We start from the raw sequence: 15596 nt of genomic DNA, 5'->3' as shown, positions 1-15596 counted from the left end.
ACCGTTATAGATACGAGCACTCGCACTCGCAATCGCACAAACAGCTAATACAGTTTTAAACCCGTTAGCGGGCAGGATGCAGAAGGCAGACAAGGCCAGAGGGGAAGTAGTTTGATACACAGAGTGAGAGAGAGCGAGTGAGAGAGACCCGAAAAGATTACCTGGCAATGCAACCGGATATAACCAGACATACATACACACACACATAGACACGGACAAATGGATGGATGGGCTCAGCGGGTCGTAGCTTTCTGAGTGGGTGGCCAGCAGCAGCTGCTGTCCAGGCAAAAGGCTTAAATCTCCAGCGCACATCCGCTACACGAACTTGTGTAGCGCACGAGTGAGTCCATTGCTCATTGCAGACCTCCCTCCCCCCTCACCTCTCCCGCGCTCCTTTTCAGCATATCCTGCTGTATCCTGTGACCCGTTGCGTCGCCTTGTCCGTTGTCAATTTTGCTTATTAAAGTTTTAAATGACGCGCCGAAATTCGCATTGCGTCCAACGCTCCAATTGACATGTGACAAAAGAAAGAGCGAGATGAAGAGCGAGAGAGAGAGCAGAGTCTGTGCTACACCTGAGACAAGGCACATTAAGATTGATGTGCCCATTTTGCAGCTAAAGCCCCAACACACACTCACACTCAGAGCTGCAGTTGGCTAACAATGTTGCTGTCCAAAAGTAATTAGCTGCCCACACACAGACAGAGGAGCCCTCGAGTGTGTATGTGTGTGTGGCATGCATCAATAGTTGCCCCACACACACAGACAAGCAGACAAGCGGCATTGTTAACTTGGTCTGTCCAAGCAAATTACGCACACGGGAATAAGAAAACATGATTTTTGCTTGTATGCGGCCCATAAAAAAAATTGTTGCATACTTCGGGGCGCCGCGAACCCAATCCTCATTCTCCACCATCCAAGCTCATCGCGAGATAAGCAGCATGCGCGACCCACAGAACATTTCGTTTAATTGGACGCTGGAGTACTGAAAGCTGCATCATGATGCAGTCATATGAAAAACACCAACTCAACTCAGTTCAACTCAGCTCAGCTCAACGGCGGTGGCGAAGTCTGAAATTGCCAACAGTGCGAACAGCGAGACCTTTCGCAAATGGCAATAAAAACAAGCAGCGCCCCATTTAAAAATTATGTGATGCGCTCTGCAGTTGAAAGATGAGAGAGCGGAAAAAGCCAACGAAGCGCAACAACTGTTCAGTCTGTTCAGAGAGCGAGAGATAATACTACGCCAAAAAGATATAAAACTGCGAAATTGCCAGCATGTAGATTTATTCGAGAATATAAAAAAAATAAAATAAAATCACACGCTCATACACACAAAAAGGAAAACGGCAAAAAACACTTACATAACGCGCGTGCTTTGGGGCAATGATTATATTAATTTTTATTTATTTTTTTGCTTTTATTTTTAGTCTAAATGCCAAGAAAAATTCCCAGTTATACGCATTTAAATTAAATAAGCCAGAAAAGAGGATAAACGTTAAAATAGCAGCCCTAGAGCTAGGATAGGCAGCTCCTATAAAACAGGTTAACAATGTGCTTAACCTTGAGAGCAGATGGAAAGCTTAATTCACACGCTGATTGAATTTGAATAGCTTTGTATTAAAGTTAAGAGTTTCATTAATGTGCTGAAATACGATACAAAGTTTTATTTATTAATTATATAACAACATTGAACACTTTATAAAAACATGTAACGGGAGAATATTTTTAAAGAGAAAAAATAAGAGTTGGGATCTTTTCTACTGAAACAGAATAACTTCTATGCCTAAAGTCATATTTAGTATAACGATAAAGTACTACATTCGAAATATATCATAATTTGGTATTCATTCTCTTGACGTGATATATTTCCGACTTATTAGCTTGATATCGTTCTATTGATATCATTCACTTTTGCAATTTTGAACTTTGAATAATATCCAATTTGAAGACACTAACAACGACTTTAAAATTTAAATCTAAAAGCTATCTTAGCTTAACTAAGCTCTTTCAAATATGCTATAGATATCTTTTGTATTTCTTAGCCTACAATATATTCCAATATATGGTATAAATTCCAAAGATATCTTTAAAAATAAAAGATTCTTTAATCAAAGAATGCGTCTATCGAAATATAATTATAAAATACTCAAAATAGAAAAATCTTTTGCTTTCCGTGTTATTCTCAACTTGCATTTAAAAGCACCACAAAGAATGCTAATGAATATCACAATTGACAGAAATGTTAATTAAAATGATTACAAATTTCTTGTAGCCGCATACAAAATGAATGCAATAAATATTTAAAATGGAATTCGTTGCGAATGAATGTTTGTTGCCCACTTTTTGCGCACTGTGTCAATTACGATAATGCAACGCTGTGAGCTTTGATTGAACACAACACATCAAAATGCCGCAAAATGTATCTCGGAAATTGTAAATGTAACAAGGAAATCAATAAAATGCTGAAAATAACGCAAAATAAATGCAATCGCAAGGACATAAAAGGTATTTCATTCAGAGAGTCGAATTCGTTGCTTAGAATTTAATTCATTGATAAATTGTCGAATTTTGCTGTTTTGCTACTGAATTATGAATAATGAATTGATTGCAGAATCGATGTGAGGAAAGAGAAAGAGACTTTGATTGTAAGGCTTTAGCCTCGATTTTGTGATTTGCACATTAATATGACATGCAAGGCGTTTACTGTTATTGACATGGCTTCAGTTGCCAGCTCTGTCGGTGGGACACGTCAATTTTGCAAATTACAATTGCTTGGGTCGATCGAGAGTACATATAATGAAATATGCAGACGTTGTTAGTTAGCAGTCATTCAACAACAACAGCAACTGCAACTGAAACTGGAACAACAACAACAACAGCAAGTCAAGACCAACTGCCCAACTTCACAGGATAGGCAACTGCCCTTCCCCCACCTTTGTCTCTCCCCCCCTTTGTCGGAGCAACGATTTCGTTGCGAGTCAATAGAAAATGTGTGTCGTTAATCAAAGGGTATTAGTTGTAGCTGGTAGCCTTCATTGCCACGACGATGGCGATGGCGATGGCTATGGCGACCAGGCGACTTTTTGTACAGTTGGACGATGTACGACCTTTTGCCATGAGTTGGACTAACAGCCGCTCGAAGTAGCTCCTCCCCTCCCTCCCTTCGTTCGTTCGTTCGTTCTACCTCCTGCCTAGAGTCACTTGCGATATGCCTGTAATTGCATTTTATCGATCCAAGAGAGAAGGTTCCCAGCGTACATGTGGCAATTGCCAGCGTGTGCACACACACACACAGACACACATACAAAAAGGACACCAACTATAATAAAGAAAGGCGAAAAAAAGGCGAGCAAAGACGTCGCTGGTTGCTCAGGCTACACGGCAGCAAGTTTGTTACTCATTCATAAATCATGTGTGCAACGACAGACGGACAACAAGACAGACAAACAGACAAACAGACGAACGGACGGACAGACACAACACCAATACCAACACACACACACACACTTATACACAGATATAGTTACTGAAATGGCAGCCTGGTTGGTCACTGAAACTTGCAGCGACGTTTTTCCAACTAACGGCTGCAGTTGGCCCAAAAAACAAGCTGAAAAACAGAAAAAGTAAGCGAAGCATTTTATCTATACGGAGAAGGGAAAACTGGAAGGATTTACTGCAAAAGGAAAACTATATGAATATGCCATAAAACAATATAGGCTGGCATACTAACATCTGCAACAACAAAAACAACAACGACGAAAGCAATAACAATAACAAGCAACAACAATGGCGACAACAACAGCAGCAATAGAAGCAGCAACAGCAGTTGCAAGTGGTACAGTGTTGCCTGCATAAATGCAACACTCTAAGCTCAAACGAAATGAAAATGTAAATTGGCATTGGGAATTGTGCAGGCAGCTTTTCAAAATTGCAAGAAATGAAAATGCAATAGACACTTTTCAAATATGCAAATCACGCTATTGTGAAAAGGGGATTTTGTTTGAGCTTGGCGCGAAAGAAAATATCCAAAAGATGGATGGCATTAGTTATCAAAATGTTCCAAAAAAAACGATATAGTTGTTGCTCATAAATTTAAGTGAAAGATTGCAAACATTTCCATAAAGAATTTTGTCAATTTCATTTACATTTTATTTAAAAGATAATAAAATTAAATGTACAAATAGAACTAATACAATTATTATATGTTGATAGCACTTTCTAAGAAATTTGGTTTAATTTATTTATTTTATTTTATTATATTTTCATTATTATATGGAATCTCCTTTTAAAGACCCCAGGATGACATATCTAATGTGAACTTTTTCTTTCTGCCCTCTCTTCCACACAATTTTAAATTTATTTGTCCAGTTTCCAACATTGTCAGCGACAATTATTTGTTGTGTTTTAAGTTTCATAATGTTTATAATTGCCATTAGAGTGGGGAAAAGCACGAAACAATCAGCAACACAGCTAATCCTATGCGTAGTTCTCTGAATCTCTCTCTCGGTGGATATTGCACAATGTTGTCCTTCATTTCCGTTTTGTCCTTCTCGAAAGTACATTTCGCAAAAGTTATTTAAAATGAAATTAATTGTTAACTTTAGCAGCATGGCCAAAAACTTTGCTAAATGTTGAATTGTTGCGATTTCCACTGTACGCGACGCTGCAGATAGTTATACTACGTTATATATATATATGGTATATATAGATGGGATAGACGACAGCAGCGCCCTAAACTATGCTATGAATTTCATTTGGCAAGCCAAGGACATGCACAACGTGCGCCTAAACAGCCGCTGCGAGTCGAGTCTCTCTCGGAGTGGGAGTTGCCAAGGTGTTGCAAGTGTAGGAGGTGTAAGTAAGAAGAGGGGAAAGGAGAGGGAAGAGAGAAGCTCTTGCTGCTTGGCAGTTGGCGTCGCCAGCCGCCACTAATATTAAAATTGAAAATTTTGTAATTTTTCTTTTTTGGCAAGCCGGCGCAGCGCAGTCATAACAGCTGGCGGGCTAGCACCCATTCCTTCCTTCCTTCCTTTCTTCCTTCCTTTCTTCCTTTCTGACTGCCAGCCTTCCTTCGTTCCAAACACTGCTTGCTGTCTATATTGCGCTGTATATAGAGCCATATCTCTGTGCCCCTTACTTGGCAATAACATGCATGAGTGTGCAATTTCTGCAGTTGGCAGTTGGCAAAAGCATCGCTCTCTCCCCCCACCCTCACTCCCTTCGTCATCCTCTTGAGCTGTAGCTAAGGCTCCAGCAGCGTCGTTGTCGTCGTCCTGCGGGAAATTTTCGACAGGTAAAAATGGCAGCAAAGCAGCCGCAGAATTAACTAGCAAAGCGACTCGGGCCTGGGGCATTTTTCATGCTCTGCCTTACCGCATTCGCATTTGTAGCTACAGCTACAGCTCTGACTCTAGCTAGCTAGCTAGCAGATACATTTTTGATTGAGTTACATGTGGGTGCAAGTGGCTTGCAGTGGAAGAGCGAAGCAAAGTGCCGAAAAAGCGAAAAAAAAAGATATATAGAAATTGCTAGCTTCATTTGGTCGCCAGCAGCTCGGCACTCGGCTGATTTATGAGTGGCCAGAGGCAACTCCTGCAGCAACAGTAACAGCAACAGCAACCAAAGTGGCAACTACGTGCAGCTTGCAACTTGCAACGTGCGCTAATTTTATATAATTAAAACAAACACAAACAAGCAGCGACCAGAGAGCAAAACGAAGCCCGCACGTTGTCTCAAGGAGCTGCAAGTTTTCGATGGACTACAAGAGGGGGACGGGGGAAGTGGAGGGCAGGCGGAAGTTGCTGCTCGCTCGGCACATGTCGCTAATAAGCCTGCGTGTTTACTGTTACTTGTTTCAACTAATTTGTCAGCTACGCCCAACGCCCGCATGCCAAAGCAAACACAACCAGCGATAGCAAGACAACAAGAGAACTGTGGAGAACGAGAGAGAGAGAGAGAGAGAGAGGTGAAGAGCGGGGAGAGTTAATGTGTATGTGTGTGTGTGTATGTTCGCGTCAAAGGGGAGGCGTGGCATCAGGTGTCTGCACTTGGCCTTGCTAATTGCACAGCCCTTTTGGCCAGGCCAAATCTCAGACAATTGCGCTAATTGAAAAACCTCGATAAGACCAAAAAGCGAAGGGCGAACGCGATGTGCGATACGATGTGGGAGGCAGAGGCAGTGGCGGAGGAGGAGGAGGCAAGGCAAACTCGTCGTCGCCCATTCGCCACTTGGCCAAATTGAGAGCGCAACTCGAGTAGTTGCTTCCTTCTGCTCATTTTCCCCAGATCCTACATATTGCTCTTTCCACATCCCACTTTCAGCTCCTTCTGCCCTTTCTACCTCCTTTTCCGCCTCACTAGTTTAATGCTTTCAGTACTCTTCTCTTCATTCCTTTCTCCTTTATTTTTTTCCTAGTTTCGGCTTCTTTTTTCCACCCTTCTCTTTAGTTAATTTTTTGGGTCTTTGTTGTCACTGCAATTCGCCGTTTGCCTGCCTTTAATAGGCAATACTAAACAAGCATTACCAGAACTGGAATCTATCTATATCAAGCATAGGTCTCTTTCATTAGCATTAAAAGTGCTCGAGAAAACGTTGGAAAACTTACAACATTTAGCAAGCAATGGTAATCAAATTTATAGCAACTATTCAGAATGTGATAACGTTTAAATTCTATAAAATTCTAGTAAATAATGTTATGATGCTGAGCTTCAGAAAATTCTAGTAAATAAATTATATAACATCTGTTGCAAAATTTGAATTCATGGTTTTAAACAACATTTAGCAAGCAATGGTAATCAAATTTATAGCAACTATTCAGAATGTTATAACGTTTAAATTCTATAAAATTCTAGTAAATAATGTTATGATGCTGAGCTCCAGAAAATTCTAGTAAATAAATTATATAACATCTGCAGCAAAATTTGAATTCATGGTTTTAAAATGATGCTGTCAATACATTAACTTTTAGAACTACGTCCAACCAATTTAACTGCTCTAATACTTATAGTATTTCTCAGGTCTAATATACTATACCTATACTTTATGTTACTTACCCTCACTGCGAATCCAGATGGGCATTCAAAATCAACTTGAACAAGCGTCTTAAAATAAAGCGTAGAGGGATTGCAAATATTGAAACTAATTTATCATATCCTTATCAACAGTGACCGCAATATATCATGATTTAATGATTATAATATATACTATAAAAAGTATATAATGATTATATAATATGATCTCCCTGTTCCTCACGCTATAAACAGTTTTAATATGCAGATCGATTAAAACTACAAAATTTGGGGAAAAGTGTTTGCGCTTCACTTTTCGCAACTTAAGAAGTTATGAGTGCCGCATATAATATATCAAGTTGAAAATTTTACGCAAAAATTAACAAAAATTGTGCAGTGTTGGACAATGTTATTGGTCAGGCAACTGGCGCCCAACGTGCGGCGTGCTGATCCAGCATTTCTATGCACTCGGCGTGGGGTTGATTCATTTTTTTTTTATACTTTTTGTTGGGAGGGAAAACTTCATGACAAACTTATTATGCACTCGACTGGGTTATTTCCAACGCTACGCTGGCAAAGTTTGCTATGTAAACTGAGGGAGAGCGGGAGAGTTGGGGGGGGGAGCGGACAGTGTTTGAATTACTCGAGCCCAGCCGGCACTTGAGTCCCTGCCGCATATTGAGGTCAGTTGTGGAACGGCGAAGAACCAGTGCAGTGGGGAGGTTGGACTGTCTGGGTTCGTCTCGGTCTCGACACTTGAGTAAATTATTTAGCCGCTCGCACAAAAGCATATTTCGTTCAATTTTTGCAGCTCTTAAACTTGTTTGCTCACTCTTTCCACAAAATTTCGCTGCATTCGGACTGTTTCGACGCTTTTTACATTTATATTCCACTTTCTTTTTTTTGTGCTTTACAGGTTTTGGCTTCGTTACATTTCAAAGCGAAGATGTGGTAGACAAAGTTTGTGAAATTCATTTCCATGAGATAAACAACAAAATGGTAAGTCAAGCGAAACCAGACGAAGACGAAGACGTTTGCATCCAAAAAACATTCTTCTTCCTCACTCTACAGGTCGAGTGCAAGAAGGCGCAACCGAAGGAGGTAATGCTGCCGGCAAATCTGGCCAAGACCCGTGCGGCCGGTCGCTCTGCTTACGGTGAGTTGGTAGTCTGGGGCAGCCACGCAAATCAAGCGGCCGCTGCAGCTGCTGCTGCGGCTGCGGCACCTGGCGCCGCTGCCCTCTTGCCCAGTAGTTTAGCCGCTGCTGCCAACGCGTTGCAACAACAACAACAGCAGCAGCAACAGCAATCACAACATCACCATCAACAACAACAACACCACCACCACCAACAACAACAACAACAACAGCAACAACAACACTCACATCACCATCACCATCATCATCAGCAGTTGCTCGGCGCCGCCGCCGCAGCTGCTTCGCTCCGCTACACTCCCTATCCGCTGCCCACTCACATTTCGGCTGCTGCCGTTGCAGCAGCAGCAGCTGCGGCCAATCAACAGCAACAGCAACAAGCTGTTGTCGTTGCCGCAGCTCAGCAGCAACAGCAGCAGCAACACCAACAGCATCAACAGCAGCAACAGCAATCGCTGGCTCATGCTGTGGCCGCTGCTGCCGGCGCTCCCTCTCTTCTTCCCCTCGCGAGTCCGGCTGCCGCTGCCGCTGGCCCTGCGTTGCTGCAATATGCCGCAGCTGCCAATGCCACGCAGAACAATGTGGCGCTAGCTAATTCGCTGTATGCCGATGCGGCTGCTGTGATGGGCTATAAGCGCTTGCTGGCCGCTGCCGCCGTCAGCAGTGGTCTTAGAGCCACGCCCACGTTGGGCGCCCTCACAGCAGCTGCGGCAGCCGGAGCGCCAGCAGCAGCCGCCGCCGCTGCGGCTGCCCAACAGGCGCAATTGCGTCAGAATGCGGCACTTGCGGCAGCGCATTATCCGCTCAGCGAGCTGCTCGCAATTCCCGGACCAAGTCTCGAGATGCCCGGAGCGGCGACTGCGGCGGCGGCTGCGGCGACACTCTATCAGTTGCCTGGCATCTGACCGCCAAGGCCGCAGTGAGTTGTCAAGCTGCAACACTGAAACACAAACACGCACACTATCAAAAACACACAATCTCACACATTGCTCATTCCGTCTCAAAGTCCAAAGCGCGAAACGTGTTCGCCAAATTTAACTCTTAGGTCATAGGATTACGTGTATGATTCTCCCTAGCCAAAGCATACATAACGTACTATATATATATGTACCCCATATGTACTTTACTTTACTTGTACTTGTACCATATACATACATACATATATAATCTATGTCTAATCAGCGTCAACGCGGCGTATGCGTTATTTACTTAACTAATTTATTTAGCGAAGCATTCGTTTCTTTTGCTTAGCACTTAAGAGATTTGGTTTAAGAACTAGGCTTAAACATTAAGAGCAGATCCTAGAGAGCTGCTTAGATTTATATTTTTGCTCATTTCGATTGATCGATTAACTAAGCGATGCAATCGAATACTTAGACAAATGAAACTAAGTAGTAAACTAAAGAAACAAGCAAAACTTAACAACGTTTTCTCATTGTAATAACGAACGTAATGCTCTAAGTCTTAGACAAACTGTGCAACAACATTCTTAGCAAATAAGCCCAAAATTTTGTATGTGTATCGAATATCCGAAAAATACTTACTATCGAAATTGTGAAAGTAAATGCGTTTTAGGTAAATGTCACATTTAACCTTTATTGTGTAATAATTAATATTTCATGCATAACTCATAACAACAACAACAATAGATGCTCCAATAACAACAACAAAACATAATAATAATTACAATTATTAATATTACTAAAAATAAGTAATAAGTACTTGCATACATATATATAACATATTTAGCAAAATGTAACGAATTAGCATTTAAGTTGAAGGCGGCGCATTTAAGTAGGCAACAAAAAGCTGAAAGCTCACAGAGCTTAGAAATGTCTTGCACACACACAGACACGCACGCACACACATACATTATGCATGCGTGTGCGTGAGTGTGCGTGTGTGTGTAAAACAATTTTGAAGTCGCATTTGTAGATGCCGTTGAATGTTTGAATTGGGAGCATTAGAGAATGGCAGCTGTCTGCTCGTTATTTTGTAAGTAAAACCAGACACTGGTTAATTGATAATGTCAATTAGAGACACTGGCTGAAGTCGAAGCCGAAGCCTTTACAAAATTACAACGTGGACAGTTGATGGCCCGAATAACAGGCCAGCCACTTAATTACTTAACTCAAACACACACACACATATACACACAGTGACATTTACATCATACGTTTGCATATAGCCATTAATATTTGACTAAACATGAACTTAGCTATTGATTATATACAACTACTACTTGCTCTCTACCTTACTTATAATTATACTTACTTAACGATAAGCGCATTAAGCGCTCCAAAATTTCTAGCCTGTACTTTGGCCTTTTGTAATCTAAGCAACACAGAGAATTATCAGCCAGCCAATTGATGCCAAAGATGAACGAATCAATCGATGTTGATGACGATGTTGACGATGGCCACACAGCATCAAGCAACAAACTAAAAAAAACTAAAATAAAATGCAAATGCAAATGGATCAAGCAACAAAATTAACAATTAATTAATTTCCTCAACAAGCAAATTAAATTCAAATTCAATTAGCTTTTAACTCTTTACGTTTTGATGCCCACATATTGAGTTGTAGTGTTTTTTATTAGCCAATTTAGTTATTGCCAATTTGTGAGTGTGTGTAAGCACTTTTCAGTTATTTGTTTAACTCTTTCTCTTTATCCATTTTTTATTATTATTAACCCTATGTGTAGTTTGCATCGATAGCAGGAGAAAAGCATTAGCTTCGCTTTTCCCTTTGTCGAAGCAGAACAAACAACAAATTACAAATAAAAAACTCAACACTTAGTACTTACATTTAGTCATAGTCTTTAAATGTTTAGCAATCAATATAACAAATGTCTACATGTAACGATTATATAAACATAACATAATAATATATACTACATATTTAATAAGTGTTCGTGTTTAGAATTGTGTCATATCTACAAAAAAAACTGAATGTAGCTCAACGAAAGGCTGTTTATCAAAAAGAATAGAATACTCAAAAGACACTTTGGCTGATCTTAACTCTAACTCTCTATAACTCTTTCGATTTGTAACACAGCCGTCTTAGCCATATAATCTTAATTATTATATATATAGTTAGCGAAATGAACGATCCAACCAGATCGTTTATTTCTTAGTTACACTTAACACAAAACAATTAGAGCGCTAAGTACACTAAATCAGATAATACGTATAACAACATATATATCGAACTTATATAACTAATTATAGTCTTTCAAACTATATATTCTTAGAGACTTATATATGCTTTTTTTTAATACAAGTACTTTTCTTAGATACATCTTTATATACATTAAATATGAAAATCGCACTTTATGAATGTTAGTAATTGATTTATGTTTTATGCCTTTCTTTTTTGTGCTCTCTCTTTGTTTCTCATGCGCCATTTTTAGATAACATCATGTGGGGTCTGGGGACATTGCCCGAAGGTAAGACTTAGTCGACATTAGCTTTAGTTTTAAGTTTTAATTGCAGTAATTTAATTGTGTACAATTTTCTTAATGTGTATTTCTCTCTTCTTTTCTTGGCAGGTTTTCCAGCAGCTGCGTATGCTGCTTATGCCGCTGGTCGCGGTTATTCGGGTTATCCCAGCTTTGGACTCCCTTATCCAACTGGTAAGTTCGCCTTGTAACTCCTTTTTTCTGTCTCTCTCTCGCTCGATTTGTGTGTCGCTCTGTCTCTGTCTTTCACACACACACACTCACACATATACAAAAGCATATATAGATATATCGTATGATTCCCCCCTGTGAACAAAAATTATTCGTTTGCTTGTGAGTGAGAGTGAGTGTACTCAAGCTGAATTTTGAGCAAGTTTTGTGACTACTTTTAACTAACTGAACCCTAGCCCGAAATTTCCTCAAAGAACACAACCACATTACAATCTGTGTGTAGTTGATATGACGAATCTAGTTGTTGTCTCGATAATCAGTATTTACTACTAACGACTACTTGTTCGCTTTAGTTTGCAAACAATTCGGCATACTTTTCTTTTTCTCTCTTTTTCTTTTTTTTTGTTTCTTTTCATTTAATTCGACAGCTGGTGTGATGGGCATTATGCCGGAGAATCGCGTACTGATCGGTGATTACATGGTTGGCCCAACGACCAGCACGGCCTAACAACGCTGCCTGTTCAATCAATCAATCAATCAATCTGAAAGTGACTGTTTATCGAGTATTACATGTTTCACCAAAGATATACAATAAATGCAAAAAAAAAATATCAACTCTAGCTGACATTTCAATCAATCAATCAATCAATCTGAATTTGACTATTTAACGAGTCTGACAAAGTAGATATACACAAAATGCAAAAAAAATAAATGCAAAACAAAAATAACTTTAACTGATTGATCAATCAATCAATCATGTACTACATTTTCTGTTAAATATATGAAACAAATGAAGTAGAAAAAAAATTAGTTTCCTCTAACAGATCAATCAATCAATCAATCAAACAATCTGGAGCTAATTGTTTACTGAAAACGTTTTACATATTTGGACAGAGACAAAAGTTAACTACCATATTGAGCAATCAATCAAATCAATCAGTCTATCAATCAAACATAAAGTATGAATGTTGTTAAGGATTTACAATAGATGTAAAACAAATAACAGTTCCAGTTGACTGATCAATCAATCAATTTATCAGTCAATCAACATGTATTTTGTCAAGGACTTGCAATAAATATAAAACAATAACAAATAACACTTGCAATTGACTGATCAATCAGTTAATCAATCAATTTCAAACTACTTATTTACCAAGAAGTGATCCAAAGGTTAACAATAAGTAAAAGCCAATATAAGAACTTAACTATAATGTTCATCAATCTATCAATCACGCAACTAAATTTGGCGAGTATTAAAAATGTATTAACATATATGATAAAGAGAGCATCGCTAACGTTCGTCATATCAATGCACAAGACATTTATTAACTCGACCCCATACCTAGGCATATTTAGACTCATGTTCTTATATTGATTTATGCAGCTTAATCTTGTGTTTATCATTTGCACCTGAACACCACACTTAAGACCACAGAACACCACTCAATAACCCACTCGTCCACCCAACTTACCAAACATTCATCCAAGAGATCAACTATTGTAGTAGGATTTTAACTAAACCTCCAACCACAGCCCGTCCTCGAGCTGTATTATTTTTGTATTTGTATTGTTTTGACATTTTTTGTATATTTTTTTTGTTGGCTAGGGTTGGAACGTTTGTCAACGAACTGCGATTGAAATCGAACAACAAATCCAACCAGAACAACAACAACAAAAAAAACAGCAACAAGAAAGAAAGAACTCTCTATGTAGCTTAGCAAAATGCAAAATCCAAAACGGGGTTTTGTGACACACACACACACACGAAAAATTGGTAAACAATAAAAACGAGTGCAAGTTTCAACGTTTGCGAATATGCAATATTCATATGCGCATTCGTCCCAACCCTAGCTAGAGTCACCAGCCTCTCTCTCTCTCTCTGTCTCTCTCTCTCGCTCTGTCGCTCTTTGTCAACTGTCTCTTTCTCTTTCTCTATACATGCAAATCTTGTGTCTCGTGTGATATTTTGTAGGCTTGACTATTTGTGGCATCGGTAGAAGTTATGGTACCACGTGTAGCACGAATACTGGCCGCAGCAGAGCCGCCACCACTGGTGGCCACCACCATGGCGGTGGCAACAACGCCGGTGGTGGTGGTCAAGCTGCTGCTGCTGCTGCTGTCCACAGTCAGCCCCAAACGGGATACCAACACCATCAGGCGGCGGCGTTGACTTTGCCGTTGGCCACAGCGCTGACAGCGCGCACGGCGGCAATCAAATCGCAATTTCTGGGCAACATAAATTTCTAAGAGAGAGCGCGGCAAAAGAAACCGAAACATGAATAAAAGAGAAAGCGAAAGCGAAAGCGAAAGGCCTGCAGAAATTGTATTTAATATTTTCATTGCTCGGTTTGTCTCTTTTTCTCGAGCAATGCGCAAGCCAAAAGTAAATCAAATTTGTACTAAGCCAAGTAGGTACAAGAACAACCACAACAACAACAAGAATAACAACAACAACACCATCAGCAACCAACACAACATCAACATTTAATAGTTTAGATTGTTTCGACGGTTGGAATGGTAACAAACAAAAACAAAAACAAAACAAAAAAACATTAAACAAAACTTATACTCGTTAGTTTGTTGATCTATTTCTCTCTAAAACCAAAAAAAAAACAAAATACGAATAACGAAACTTACATATATTTGTAATTGCAGACCCATGTAATCACATTTAGAGCTGCTGGCGCATACAAGTGTGTGTACAACACACCCACACACACACCTACACTCACACACACACACACACACTCACTCTGTATATGGCCTACTTATATAGCTGACACTTAGACTCTCTCCTTTTCTCTCTCTTACCCCAACACAAACATACTTGATATACACATGGATTATAAACGGCATTACTATATAGTTCTAGACGCGTTGAACTTTCCCCTTTTTGACACGATATTAGCGCAATCCCTAGCTATATACAATATATATACAATCTATATATCTCTATATTATAGAGCTGCACCCGTACTTAATTTAGCGCAGTTTCTTTAGCTTTGTATGCAAGTTGATCAACCATAATCGAAATACTATATATCTACTTACTATATATGTGTAGTGTTTAGGCCAACATAATCGCATAATCACAGACCCTAGAGGTATGACACAATATAACTTAGAAAAAATAACATTTGAAACAAAAACAAAAAAAACGACAACCGTAAAAAGTTTTTTCTTCTTTTTTCGTTGCCCTCATTAATTCTCATTATTGTCATTATAAAAACTAACTAGAAACTACTCTCATTTTGTAGCTGTTTTTTTGTTCTTTTTAGGTTTGTCAGAGGGACACAGAGAAATCTATTATTTATAAAACTATTTTGTACCGTTCGCATTTCATATGCAAATTTTTATTTGTAGTACATCTGCATAAATTAGTTGGACACGACACAGCGAATAAAAACAGCAAAACATTTAGATAACAGAACAACAACAAATTTCTACCCAGGCCTGTCATACTTCTATATGTACGCGTAGTATCATTATTATTATCCTTTAATTAATTTCCTGCATAATATAATTTGTTGCCACTCTCTCTCTCGCTCTTTGTCTGTGTGTTTTTTTCTCCCCTGAGTTTTAGATAATCAGCAGAAATGTGCAGAGATTTTGGTTCGTGCAATAATTAGCTGCGTTTTTGTATTTTCGCATTTCTGTTTAAAATGTAGTCACATACTTAATAATAATTGGGAATCCTTTAATTCTCGAATTAAAAACATATATCCATTTGAATCCAAAATCCGAAAAAAATAACTGAAACTATAGCCTGCAAAAAAATTCTTTCATCGGTGCATCTAAAACA

The 15596-nt window shown here is 39.3% G+C and overlaps 1 protein-coding gene across 8 annotated transcripts in view; it reads left to right on the top strand.

The window, feature by feature from the left end:
- LOC117568929 (RNA-binding protein Musashi homolog Rbp6) overlaps positions 1-15596 on the top strand; it is a 224186-nt gene that overhangs the window by 194561 nt on the left and 14029 nt on the right. For 5 of the 8 annotated variants that reach the window (XR_007954721.1, XR_007954722.1, XM_052003653.1 and 2 more), the window contains 4 exons: positions 7927-8009; positions 8082-8166; positions 11576-11611; positions 11714-11797. Coding sequence is in view for 6 of the 8 variants with exons in the window: in XM_052003653.1 (XP_051859613.1) it covers positions 7927-8009; positions 8082-8166; positions 11576-11611; positions 11714-11797 (288 nt within the window). In the remaining 2 variants the exon portion in view is untranslated. Of the gene's footprint in view, positions 1-7926; positions 8010-8081; positions 9128-11575; positions 11612-11713; positions 11798-12222; positions 12404-13766; positions 14071-15596 lie in introns of those variants that run through there. The other 3 variants (XM_052003655.1, XM_052003656.1, XM_034249841.2) reach the window with 3 other exon arrangements.

Source organism: Drosophila albomicans, chromosome 3 (assembly GCF_009650485.2).
Source record: "Drosophila albomicans strain 15112-1751.03 chromosome 3, ASM965048v2, whole genome shotgun sequence".
NCBI lineage: Eukaryota > Metazoa > Arthropoda > Insecta > Diptera > Drosophilidae > Drosophila > Drosophila albomicans.
Note: the sequence above shows the minus strand (reverse complement) of the source record. Positions and strands in the feature narration are given on the sequence as shown.